At 39.2% G+C, this 14365-nt stretch overlaps 1 protein-coding gene across 1 annotated transcript in view; it reads right to left on the bottom strand.

The window, feature by feature from the left end:
• PLEKHD1 (pleckstrin homology and coiled-coil domain containing D1) overlaps positions 1-13929 on the bottom strand; it is a 35807-nt gene extending 21878 nt beyond the window's left edge. The window contains exons 1-2 of the mRNA XM_070931261.1: positions 13781-13929; positions 3143-3236 (exon numbers count right to left, since the gene is read on the bottom strand). Of these exons, the coding sequence (XP_070787362.1) occupies positions 3143-3236; positions 13781-13929 (243 nt within the window). The remainder of the gene's footprint in view (positions 1-3142; positions 3237-13780) is intronic.
• Positions 13930-14365: the final 436 nt, after the last annotated feature.

The following is a 14365-nucleotide window of genomic DNA, read 5'->3' as shown; positions in this document are numbered from 1 at the left end:
AGAATTTTTACTACCGGTTCTCTGAACTACTCAAAATTTCCACTACCGGTTCTCCAGAACCTGTCAGAACCTGCTGGATTTCACCCCTGATATAGATGTGAAATGCAACCAATTGTACTTATGGTACTCATAATTTAAGGACCTATTCTGTCAAGAACAGTGTGTAGGAGTGGAAAGAATTACTGTCATGGGATGTATGGTTCTTTCCTATTTGTTTCACAAATTTGCAACAGTGTTAAGTGTTACAAATTTGCAATGAGTTTATTTTCTCATTTGTTCCTATATGTTGGTATTATGGAAAGAAAATAAGTGGAAACGATAAAAATCATAAGCTGGTAATGACTGAAAGTTATCCTCCTCCTCCTCTGTAAATGTGGAAGAATGTTTACACAAAGGCTTTATCTGGAAGCTCTCTTAGCTTCCCTGATCCATAAGAACCTCTTCCAAAAAGGAAAAGGAGTACAAATAATTCAAACATGTTGTTGCTAGTTGTAAACTTTTTCAACAGTGAGTGTTTGGCCACTGTTCTCCATGCACTGGTGACCTCTAGCTTACTCTATTGGAATGTATTTCTTCTTGAGCCAATCTTTAACATTTCTTCAATATTTCAATTAATGCCAAATTCAGCAGATAGATCATATGGATGAGCCGTGGTGGCACAGTGGTTAGAGTGCAGTACTGCAGGCTACTTCTGCTGACTGCCGGCTGCATGCAGTTCGAATCTCACCATGTTGAAGATTGACTCAGCCTTCCATCCTTCCGAGGTGGGTAAAATGAGGACCCAAATTGTTGGGGACAATATGCTGACTCTGTAAACCGCTAAGAGAGGGCTGTAAGAGCACTGTAAAGCGGCATATAAGTCTAAGTGCTATTGCTATTGCTATATATTTGGGCCAGTTACACTAAACATAGTTTGTCACCATGAGAGAAGACAAAATCTTCAAGCATGGCATCCTATTGCTAGAATACTCTTAGGGTAGCTTATCTAGAGCCACCTGTGTTTTCCCCCAGTGCAATTGAGGATGTTTCTCTTTATCCAGAATCTCCAGCATGGCACAAGAATTGGATGATCAAAGAGATTTCATCTTCTATACAAACTTTTCTTGGTTTGCTTTGCGCTTATTTCAAAACAGCCGAGTCATGAGCATTTCCCATCTGCAAAATGCTCATGATTGACAAAAGAAGAAGGAAGGGATTTCCATGGATTTGTCAGCCCCCAGAGCCTTCTGAAACCTACCATACCAACATTTGGCATGAGATACTATAGAAGAAAATGGAATTGGTGAAAATCATGTTATATATCTTCAACTGCATGGGGTGGGGATGGGGGGGGAGAGAAGTCTTTAAAGTCTAAAGCCTGGTGTGATAATGGCATTTTATATAAAAATATCAAGGTCTGTAATTTGTACTGGTGTTTTTACTAAAATGCCAGTTATAAAGGTGTTTTATTAAACAACAAACTATAAAATATATCTAAAATAATGCTATGGAAGCAATAGAGCATAGATCAAGATCAGCTGGTAAATCTCTTAAATTACAAGGTGTAGATGAAAAGTACTCTTGACTGCCAATTCATCATAAAGACAGAAAATACACTGATGTTGCCTGTTTTCTAAATGAAACTGGTGAAAAGAAGGAAGTTTTGGGGGGGCTAACAGAAGTACACCTAGAGAACTGTACATGCTGTTCCCAGGCTGAGCATATACTGTATATTTAGCAGCACCTTTTATTTAAAGGCAGAAGGGCATAATCACCTCCATGAATTATTACTGAGTTTCTGAATAAAAGCAAAGTGAATGTCAGAAGCCTTAAGCCAGTCCACTCTGATGCATAGCCCCACAGTTCGTGAAATTCCTAATGTTCAGGGTGTTCAGAAAAGGAGTAAAATTTCAAGAATAAGAAGTATAGAATGGAGAAGCTTTATTTACTTACAGGTAATCTTGGTTAATGACAGTAATTGGGACCTGGAATGCTGTTGCTAAATGATATAGTCATAAAGTGTGATATCACATAACCATACTGACCTATGATAGCAAATTCCAGCAGTAGTAGTACTAGTAGTAGTAGTAGTAGTAGTAGTAGTTGTTGTTATTATTATTATTATTATTATTATTATTATTATTATTATTATTATTATTATTATTATTTATTAAATTTGTATACCGCCCTAAGTTCTAATTCATGTTAAGCAATGGCAACTGCAATACTATTTAGACTTATATACCACTTCATCATGTTTTACAGCCCTTTCTACGCCATTTACAGAGTCAGCATATTGCCCCCAAACAATCTGGGTCCTCATTTTACCGACCTCGGAAGAGTGGAAAGGCTGAGTCAAACTTGAGCAGGTCAGGATTGAACTGCTGGCATGGGGAATGCATAGTTAACCTGCAATACTGCATTCTAACCACTGTGCCTTTAAGCAAATCCTGCATGGTCATTAAATGCAGTGTCATATGATCACCATCTATGACCTTGTGGTTGACTTTCCCATTGATTTTGCTTGTTGGAAGCCAGCTATGAAAGTCATAAGAGTGCTCATGTGACCACAGGATTCTACAATCATTGTAATTGTGAGCTGGTTGCCAAGCACCCAAATTGCAATCACGTGACTGTGGGGATGATGTGATGGCTTCAATTTTGAGGACAGGCTGTAAGTGTCCTTCAGTGTCATTGTAACTTTGAACACTTGCTGAATGAATGGTTGTCAACAGAGGACTATCTGTATTTATTTACTTACTGAATATAATTATATGCTGCTCAGTTCCTAACGGCTCTGAGTTGCTTACGTCAAGGAACAAATATCATTATAACAGAATCAATCAATCAGTCAATCAAAACAATCATTCCAGATGGCTTCACACAATCCTAGTTGTCCTCAAATGTTTTCTGAAGTGCACAACTTCCAGGCTTGTTGGAAGCTCAACAAGGAAAGAGTAATCTGGATTTCAAGGAGATTAAAAGTACATGCTATATTTGATGGTTTACCATCCAAGTAATCTTAAATACACAGTGTAGCTTCATTTAATTTTTAAAAAAGTTCATTTAAGTACACAAATATGTTTTGTGAAGCAGAAATCCAGTCGTTCTAGATTCCCTCCTAACAAGACTCTATCTGAATGTCTTTGGAGATGTTGCTAACCTTTGGATGGATATTGAAGTACCGATTATTTTCAAAGTTCTTCTTTTCACTCTCAGCATAGTAAAGCAGAAAACTTTCCTTGATGATAAAGAATCTGAAAAAGAAACGTATCTTTATGTAAAATTTTTAACTCAACAGAATTTGTAGTTATTTGGATCCTGGTGGATGCCATGGATCCACATTAGTAGAAAATGCTGATGTACCTGAACAAGTATGAATTGGCCTTTCTGTAGGTTTAGTCATTTTCTTATGACACCTTTTGCTATTCTACTAGTATCATTTTGAGGAAACTTGCCTTCTGCTGTGTTCTCTACACATCCTATTTTGCATTGCAGTGATTACAACCTTTTGATTTACATTCTTAAGCCTAAAAGAAGATAGTTGAAATTATCTTTTCAGTATTTTTTCAAGTGTAAGTATTGCTACCCAGAAAAATTGCATATACCTGTACTATCACACACTGAATCTTGAGGGGAAAAAAGTAATGTGGTACTTTTAAATATGTTTAAATATTTGTTTAAAATGCCTTCTATATCAGCTTCCAAATTATAGAAAATTTGGAAACAATTAAAAATTTTGAACTCCTTCACAAAAAAACCCCAAAAGATATACAGATAGTCTTTGATTACTGGCTGCTTTGTTTTGCAACCATTTGAAGTTGGGACAGTGATTTTAAAAAAAAGCTTGTGACTATTCCTCACATTTATGACCCTCTCAGTGATCACCATTGCCATTTCTGTGTTTCTTAACTAGCTTGTAACAAACAGAATAAATAGAAAAGGAAGAAGTAAACTTGCTTTGCTTAATGAGCAAAGAGGAAGGGAAGTTGTAAGCCTGTCACAGTCACGTGATGTTTCACTTAGTGACTGTGGAGCTTAGTGGTGGACTTGCTGCTCTCAATTATGATCACTAAGTGAGGACTGCGTGTATTGGGAGACTTAGTGGCTGGGTAAAGTCACTGTAAAAAGGTGAATTGCTTTAAAAAGAAATGCTAAAACATATCAATGTTGCATACTGGTGATATATGAGAAGATTCTTGACGTCATCAAATTCAGCTTAGTAGTTATAGCTCAGAAAGTAAATATAAATATATTCCCTTGTACTTCTCAATGTAATGATTCACTCTAGCCATTATATATGTACAAACAATATTCACTGAAGACATATTGTATATAATGTACCAAATGCATAATGAGATCCAGATTTTTTTATAACGACACTTTAGTTTCTCATTGCATGCTAATGAAATATGTGAAAATAAATCTTAAAATCCACTGGCATTGTCTTTGGGGTGGAAGAATAAAGCAAAATGCAATTATCCAAATTGGAAATGTCTTTCACAAAAGGAATTAAGATAAGAGATGTATTTGTCCTGAGTTATAGACAAATTTCAGAGCAGTTCCAATTCTCGGCAACTCTCTTAGCAAAAAGAAAACATTTTCTGTCTAAACAGAACGAAGGTACCTTTCAATTCTTTTAAGTTCCTGATGAAGTTTTCTTTAACTTCCTCATAAAATCAGACCAGAATCATTTCTGTCAACAATGGCATGGCTAAGCACCAATTACTTTACCACCCATATCTCAAAGACAAAATATCACCTGTCAGGTTTCGATGTCATCTCAAATAAATTGTACTCCCAAACAATTAATCTTTGCTGAAATATTCCATTTATTGAGTACGACAGATCTGGCCCTGACTTTGTCGCAGCCGATACTAACCTCTGACCCCCAAACCCTTCCCTTTCTGTTCCTCAATTCTCATCTTCTCATTGGCCATCTTCCAAGTCAGTCTCCCCAGCTTCTGACCTCAGCCTACAGGAATGTCCCCCTCCCCTCCCATCTCCTAGGGGATATTATCTACAGAGAAAATAAGTAGGTGAAAAGTCAAGCCTCATCTCCTCCTTTTTATGGCAGCATCAGAATGCTGACAACCTCTATAATATAGGCACATTAAACTGATAATACATAGACGTTTTAAAACGAATGGAAAATAAATTACTTTCGAAACAGTAACTTTGCAGCAGGATTATCTTGAGAGTCAGAAGCTTTGGGACTGGGTACTCACAAATGTGAATACTGGGTAACCCAGGGGTTGCTTTCTTCTTAAAAGAAACATTCCTTGAATGTTATCCTAGATTCCATCCTTCCTTTCATAGCTCAACTAGTCTCAATACCATGGAATGTTTTGGACAGCTTTCTCTGTCCAAAACATTTCTCTGATCCTGGACAGAAATAATTTTGTAAGAAAAGCTAAAAGGACAAAATTGTGTCCAAATGCCAAATCAAAAACTATGGTGGTGTTGCTGCTTCAAATCTTCCACAATTTAAAATGAGAAGGCCCCAAGCGCACAAGATTGGCAATCCTCACAGATTGTCAAGCATTGTGATTATATGTATGGGTATACAAGGGTGAGCGGGAGACTTTTTTGTTACCCATTTTGAGAAATTACCTGCAGGATCTTTGCTATTCAACAGTGATTTACAAACCACAACCAGGAGTTTGTGTTTCTCTATCTGAATAATTTCATTTGCTACCAAATGAATCTGCTATATCTGGGCTGCAAAAAAATCTGGACAACCATTAGATGGCAGCAAAGAGTTTTCTACTAAATATTTCTTTGTTTCCATCCAGAATTTTGCAATCTGCAAGTAGAGGTGGGTGTTGTGCTATAAAATCAAGAGTGAACCATGAGTTGTTTGTTACAAAATGAGTTACACATGCATGTAGCATAGTTGAGAAAAATATATACATTCTGTGATCAACCCTCAGAAAGTCTGTTTTCTGCAGAAAAAAATGCTGCTATGGTTTCTAATGTATGCAGTTAATGAGCTCATTTAGCTAATATTTATAAACTCTTTGAAAACTTAAAAGAACTCAATTAAGTACACTCCGATTTTTAACATTCTTCGATCTAAGATCCACAGATTTTTTTTTCTTTTCTACTGTACTGTTCTAAAACATCCAGGTAATGCACCAAATAATGCACACAATTGAAACTGGGATAATTTTCATCCTTTGGGAGACAGATTCTGATAGAAATGGAACAAGAGCGTCTCCAAGACTTTCCATATCTCAAATGTACCTACTGAAATGGCATACTTTTTTGTTACATGTTTTGGCAACAAACCAAGGAGAGATGAGGTTGGTAGTTCTGCTTATTAAATGGAAAAGAGAGAGATTTAATTTAGGGAGGAAAAAAGCTTCAGCATGGATGATTCAAAGCATCTTTGTAAACTTTGGATGTCCAGATTGATGTTGAAGTTTTCTATTTAATCCAATGAACTCATGAGTAAGGCAGAATCTAATACTTAAAGCAATACATTCCCTGCAACAATTCCTGAAGCACAGTTACTTATGGGATCTTAGTTCTTGTTTAGGAAAAGGTTCTATCTACTGTTATTCCAAACCTTCAGCTGTCCGTAGTCACTAGGTATGAGCCTGGGGTGAGAAAGATAGCTAGTTGGGGGTCATTTCTTTATATTCTAATTGTAATTGCCTAGTGTTGATCAGTTTCCTTTTAAATAGGTTTTGCTCCTGTGTTTCCTCTGATCGATCAGTACCAGCTGTTATACGCCCATTGAATTGTTGTGGCTATTTTAGCAGAGTGCTTGTCAAACTGTGGCAGATGAATCGTGCTCTGTTTTAGAGCTGGGTCAACATCACTGCTGTTTGGTGACACTCTAATAATAAAGTCACAAAAATTGATGAAGCTGCAAGACTGCCTCCTCCAGGGAATGCAAAAAAAGAGGTTTGCAAGAGGAACTCTTTCCTCTCTTTTACTGATGGTTGCTTTCAACTGGTAGAATTGAATCTATCAGTTATTAAAACAGAGGATTCTTCTGGAGGTTTTTAAGAAGAGACTGGACAGCCACTTGTCTGAAATGGTATAGGGCCGTGATGGTGAACCTATGGCACGCATGCCACAGGTGGCATGCAGAGCCCTCTCTGCGGGCACATGAGCCGTCACCCCAGCTCAGCTCCGCTGCACATGTATGCACGCCTACTTCTGGCCAGCTAGTTTTCGGGTCTCTGCCGCGCATGTGCGGGGAGCAGGGGGCATGTGGGAGACGCATGCGTATGTGTGTGGGGCGGGGCACACATGAGGATGGGGTGCATGCAGGGGTCATGAGTGCATGCACGGGGGTGGGATGTATGTGGGAGATGCATGTGCATGTATTTGGGATGGGGCGCACACAGAGGTGGGGTACATGCAGGGGGGTCATGCGTGCATATGCAGGGGCGGGGTGCACATGGAGGGGAATGTGTGCATGCGTGGGGCAGAGCGCATGTGGGAGATGCGGGTGCATGTGTGGGGGTGGGTCGCACAAGGGGGTGGGGTGTACGCAAGGGTGGTGTGTACATGGGGTCACGCATGTGCAGGGGACAGGACACATGTGGGGGGCACACGCGCATGTATGGGGGTGGGTGCACAGGGAGGTCATACGTGCACTGCATTATGGTTGTGTGTGCACGTGCACACTTTTGGCACTCGGTGCCGAAAAGGTTAGCCATCACTGGTATAGGGTTTCCTGCTTGAGCAGGAAGTTGGACTAGATCTCCAAGGTCCCTTCCAACTCTATTATCCTGCATTCTGTCACATCAGAATCAGCTCTTTTTCTAAGCGCCTTCATCGATGTAGCTTAGAATGTCGCTTGTATTCCTTAAAAAGGCAGAAACTTCTTTCTGTTGACTTATACTGCTGATGTTTTTAAAAATATCATATTATAAAAGCATCATACTATAAATTTATAAATATAAATTACAAATGAAAATGAAGATAAAAGGGAAATGGGGAATGGAAAGAAGGGAAAGAAGAAGTATGGATTAATTTCCAACTTTTTTCAGTGCAATAGAAGAAAAATGCAGGTCAAAAGCTGCTGCTTCTTTTTTCAGCTAATATATATTAATCATTTCTATCACAACAAACGTAACTGAACAGCAAAGCCCAAGGTCAGAATTTCATTCTTCCCCCTATCTTGGGCACAAAACTGTAGAAGTGTTTTCCAAGTAGAAACAAAACTGGATAGAGTCTTTTCTTTGATTAAAACAGTTAATTAGGGTAACTTTGCTAGTTCCATCCATTTTCCCCATCCATTCTTCCATTGTGGAGATTATTAGGAGTAGGGAATTTTAATATTTTGCTCCTCATTATCTGAAGTATGCTTTTTGTGAGGGAGAAAGTTAAATCGAAATCACCTTTTGACAAAATTGTTTAAGCCTCCCTTTCATATTTGCTGCCGTCTAAATTGAAATCACTCAACATGCATCTAAGTTTATTTGTTCTTCCCAAATAAATGGCATGGCATGGCATGGGGTTTGTCTCTATTACATGAATTTGATGCCAGTCTAGTGTGTCCCACAGAAAGAGCAACATAAAGCCTAATAAAAGTTTTGCCATCTAAGTGTGCCTAAGACAGAGCCTTTCATTGAAAGGATGGGAGCAACATCCAGATGGGGATTCAGCTGTGGAGAGCAGAGGACTTGTACACTTCTCTGGGTTCCATCTAGACCAGCCCTGTGCTTGTTGTGTGTCTTGATGAGGCTTGCTGTCCTTCAAGTTAATAGGCCTTGTTATCCCTATGCAAATAATACATTTGCTTGCAAAAGTGAAATATCTTGACTATTGTCTCTTCTCATTGCAAATTAGTAACACTTAACACTGTTGCAAATTCGTGAAACAAATGGGAAAGAATAAGGTGACCAGACGTCCCGCTTTTGGCGGGACAGTCCCGCTTTTGAGCAATTTGTCCCGCGTCCCGCGGCGTTTCAAAAAAGTCCCGATTTTTCTTGAGCCCCAGCTGATGGCTAGAAGAAAAAAAAACTGTTTAAACTCTTGCCCGGGGCTTCAAAGGGCTGCCCTACAGGCAATCAGTGTAAAGCAGTTTTTTTTCCCCCTAGCTAAGCTTCAGAAACGAAACCGAAACCAGGGTCTTTGGTGCAGCGTGACAAAATGAGGCAGAGAGAGATTTATTTTTATTTTTATTTTTCCTCCCCAAAAAAGGTAGGTGAAAAACTGCAAACAATGGGAAATTTAGGAGGAGAGTTCAAGATTTTAAAACACAAAGGAAAAAAAGCTGTATTTAACTAGGGAATTGTAATAATTGAGATACTATTAATTGTATATTGTGTTGAAAGCAGAAATGGTTAAGTTGTGGTTCGGAGGAATATATGGGAGAAATTATTTGGTTTATTATTATTGGTAAATATAATTAATTGATTTGTAAGAAATTGGATTGCATGGAAATAATTGGAATATTCATGTTCATATTGATTAATATACAAAAAAGATAGTTTTATAACTAATTGATTTATATTAAAATGTTGAATTTGTATTAAACAACTGTATTACATAATTACATAATTAAACAATGTGAGGATGGATATAAAAATAGATGACAATGGGAAGGGGTATAATATAGAATAGAAGGGAAAAATTGAATTTGATTAAGATTAGAGATGAGGATGAAGGGTAATATTGGTTTTTTTAAAAAATAGATGAGGAATAAATATGGCAAAAAGGAAATATAGAAATTGTAAATTTAATTGAAATGACTAAACGCTGTTTAAATTTGTGAACCAGCCAAATATTCTGTTCAAAGAAAATACATTGTATGTTTGTATGTGTGTTTCTAATTATTGCTATTTATTCATATTTGTTCTCTTTTATTCTTTAAAGTTTAACAATTCATTCTTTATCTTAATATCTTTATATTTGCTTGGGGTTGGCTTTCTTCCCTTTCATCTTTTTTATTGTACAGCAATCTTTCTCCTCAAACCTACCACCTCTCTCTTTTCTTTCCTTCTTACTTTCTCTTCCCCCCACCTTCTTTTTCTCCTCCCTACTTCCTCTTTCTTTCTCCTTCTCCTCCTCTCTTCCTCCCTCTCTTACCCTCACTCCTACTCTAATTTCCATTCCTTCATCCCTCTCTATTGCTGTAATCCTTTAATGCATATGGACTACTCAGAGGGCTGAAAAAGTTATTTTTGACTGGTCCTCACACTTTTGACCAGTCCTCGAACTTATGACTGTCCTCACATTTTACATTTTTGCCCTATCTTGTCATCATGGTGAAGAGAAGCAGTTGTGAAATGAGTGACATGGTTGTTAAGAATGCTGCATGGGCATAAATGTGAGGATGGTCATAAGTGTGAGGACCAGTCAAAAGTGCGAGGACCTGTCAGAAATGACTTTTTTCAGCTCTCTGGTTAGTCCTTTTGTGCATATGGACTACTCAGAGGGCTGAAAAAGTTATTTTTGACTGGTCCTCACACTTTTGACCAGTCCTCGAACTTACGACTGTCCTCACATTTTACATTTTTGCCCTATCTTGTCACCATGTTGAAGAGAAGCAGTTGTGAAATGAGTGACATGGTTGTTAAGAATGCTGCACGGGCATAAATGTGAGGATGGTCATAAGTGTGAGGACCAGTCAAAAGTGCGAGGACCTGTCAGAAATGACTTTTTTCAGCCCTCTGGTTAGTCCTTTTGTGCATATGGACTACTCAGAGGGCTGAAAAAGTTATTTTTGACTGGTCCTCACACTTTTGACCAGTCCTCGAACTTACGACTGTCCTCACATTTTACATTTTTGCCCTATCTTGTCACCTTGTTGAAGAGAAGCAGTTGTGAAATGAGTGACATGGTTGTTAAGAATGCTGCACGGGCATAAATGTGAGGATGGTCATAAGTGTGAGGACCAGTCAAAAGTGTGAGGACCTGTCAGAAATGACTTTTCAGCCCTCTGAGTAGTCCCTATACACATAGCCATGGCCACCCGGTCACATGACCAGGTAGCCACGCCACCCAGTCACATGGCCTCCAAGCCACGCCCACACAATAAGCCACGCCCACAATGGTGTCCTTCTTACCAATGTTAAAATCTGTTCACCTTACCCTATAGACATAGCCATGGCCACCCGGTCACATGACCAGCTAGCCACGCCCACCCAGTCACATGACCAGCTAGCCACGCCCACAAAATAAGCCACGCCCACAATGTCCCTCTTTACCAATGTTAAAATCTGGTCACCTTAGGAAAGAACCAATAACCATACATCCCATGACAGTAATCCTTTCCACTCCTACACACTGTTCTTGAGGGAATAGGTCCTTAATTTATGAGTACCATAAGTACAATTGGTTGCATTTCACGTCTATATCAGGGGTGAAATCCAGCAGGTTCTGACAGGTTCTGGAGAACTGGTAGCGGAAATTTTGAGTAGTTTGGAGAACCGGCAAATGCCACTCTGGCTGGCCCCAGAGTGGGATGGGAATGGAGATTTTGCAATATCCTTCCCCTGGAGTGGGGTGGGAATGGAGATTTTACAGTATCCTTCCCCTGGAGTGGGGTGGGAATGGAGATTTTGCAGTATCCTTCTCCTGGAGTGGGGTGGGAATGGAGATTCTGTAGTATCCTTCCCCTGCCATGTCCACCAAGCCACGCCACCAAGCCTTGCCCACCAAGCCACACATCGCCCACCAAGTCACGCCCACAGAACCGGTAGTAAAAAAAATTGCATTTCACCACTGGTCTATATGCATTTATTAGCTGAAAGCACAACTAAAATAGAGATTCCAGGCAAATTTTATATATTGTCTTAACATGATATTAGAGGTCTCTTTTTAAAAGTCCTTTCTATTCTTGATAGGCTAACAACAGAGAACGAGAGTTTTCTCTGCTACAGTACGTGGACCTTAGTTTCCACAAAAATCTGACTGGTATTGAAGAGAATATTTCAGCATCTCTGTTTGGGCCAGCTTGATGGAAATAGGCAACTCAGGGGAGCATAGATAACAATCATCTTCCTGCCAGACAGAAGGTCCTGCTTTCCTTATAGGACATTTAGTTCTTTAAGAAGAGGGACCTCAGTTCAGCAGTGCCAGAGAATATTGATGATCTGAGGAAGTGACAGCTCCTCATCACCTTTTTTGGCCAACTGCTTACCTTGCAAATTGTTCTATGACTTGCATTTTTACTATGTTTTAGGCATATGGAGCCTGTGGTGGGGTGGGAGGTGCTATTATATACAATGCCCTCATATTGTGGTTGGAGAACATTTTCAAAAAACCACCACTATTCTTATTTAATCAGGAATCAGTTCTGTTTGGCTCTTGACAGTTTGCTAAATCTTTCAAGTCAACACCTCCTCTGCTTCAGAAGGGTTCTGCCATGAACTTTTGCCTCTACTTAGCTGCAGAAGGCCCACTAATTTCTATGCACACATCCTGAAATATCTTTTCCATGAGTTCACAGGTACAAGTTGAGAGTAGAAGTACAGGCTTCACTTCTTCTTCTTTTGCTCAGGCAAATTAGCAATAAAATACATATACTTATTTTAAAAGATTGATCTAGAACTTCATTTTTTTGAACAGATGAACTCAAGGAATAGCATTTCAGAGGCTCTTCGCAGGGGAGAGCAGAGGGAAACTACTAAACCATGTTCTCCTCTCTGCAGTTCCTTTATGCTGTGCTGGAATGATGAGGCAAAAGAAGAAACAGAGGGAGGATCAGCAAAAAAATTATCTCCCATCTTGAACTCTGCAAGCAGAATTTCTTTCATAGGAACCCTTGATCCAAGTTTCTCTTTATATTTATCCACTGTGCTTTCATGTTGAGTTGGCTATATATTAACTGCAAGTATAAATGCACATGGAATTTAAAGTGCAGAGAGACAGATTTTTCTGGAAGGACTGGTAGCAGGAAGATTAAAAAGAAACCTTACGTTCTAAATGTTTCTAAAATCTGGCAATAGAATAAGTTACTCCTGATTACATACATAGTTACTAATCCAAAATTATACTTAGGAATGGGATATTTATTATAGGGATGGCATTTTCTTCTCTTAACCTGTAATATTTTGTGATTGAGAAATAGAATTGTGTAGCAATTCTGACAACGAGCACAAGATAAATATGTGCGTAGGATTAGATAGTGACAGCATGTAATATCATGAACAGTTTCGCTCCTCCCTGTTGTGTTGGCACTGTGTCATGTCTTCAGATCAGGCAGCCAGCATTCTCAAAAAAAAAAAAAAACCAAACAAACAAAAAACACCACTTTGGAATTAAGTTCACACAACAAGCAGCAAGCAAGCAAGAAAAAAATGCCTTCACTGCTTGGCTAAACTTTCCCTAGATGCGAGTGATCTCAATTTAGCGTATCTTCTGTAAACAAAAAGCATGGAGTCCAAATGGAAATGCTACATAAGTTTTCTCTGTCTCTTATATACAGTTGGCCTAACACCAGGTCACCTATGCCCCTTCTTCGAAGAGCACAGAGAATTGCAAGCAGAATCTCTTTGCCAACCTACAAAATGGACCACAACACAGAAATTGTATTTGCCCAGATTGTTAATTAATAGATTCCATAAAGTTGCACAATAATGATGATGGTGATGATGATGATTTGGATCCTACACATTAATACAAGCCCCATTCCTGGGCTGTAGTCTCCAATTCTGGAACTCATCTGTCTGGACATTTTAAGATCCTGCCTGGACATTTCAGAACCCCAGCCTGATTGCTCTCCCAGATTTTCTGGATTTTCCTTCCCATTATGAACTCCATAATCACCTTCTCTTCTCTTCTGCCCTCCCTTTTTGCCTCTGCAGCTCTACCCAGACACTTTCTGCCTTACCTTCTGGACCATTTGGCTGACGGTCTCCCGAACGGTCTCTTCCAGAGCACTCCATACAGCTGCACTTTGGTGCGGATATCCAAGGCATCCAGATCTGTCGGATCCATGGAGGGGGAAGGAGAGACCGAGTTAGATTTTGAAGTAAACATGATTAAGACTTTTTTTTAAAAAAAATCTAATTCTCTGCCTCTGCTCTGCAGCCGTAGGAATCCGATTAAATGCAACGAACCAGAAAGGCGTAACTGCTTACTCGGGGAGAGAGAGCGAGAGAGTGAGGCTTAGCTCTGAATCAATAACTGAGCTGCCAGTGCTCGATATTTGTCTCCCTGATGCAGAGATGATGTGAGCTTCCTCGTTTCATTTCACTTCCTGATGCCCTGAACAGTGAGGGAACATTCCAGACAAGCAGGGGGGAAAAAACCTTTTTCATGAAGTAGATGGAGACCTCAATGTAACAAGGCATAGTTTGTGTGACAATGGAGCATTCACAAAGTATAGTTGCAGATAGAATGAAATGGCACTCATATATTTTTTTCCTAGTCAGTTTAGTATGATGGTTAAGGTTTAGGGCTAAGAACATGAAGA

Source organism: Pituophis catenifer, unplaced genomic scaffold (genome assembly GCF_029215685.1).
Source record: "Pituophis catenifer annectens isolate HBS135680 unplaced genomic scaffold, rPitCat1.0.hap2 SCAF_1, whole genome shotgun sequence".
Taxonomy (NCBI): Eukaryota; Metazoa; Chordata; class Lepidosauria; order Squamata; family Colubridae; genus Pituophis; species Pituophis catenifer.
The sequence above is the reverse complement of the archived record's forward strand: the minus strand, read 5'-3'. Positions and strand labels throughout refer to the sequence as shown.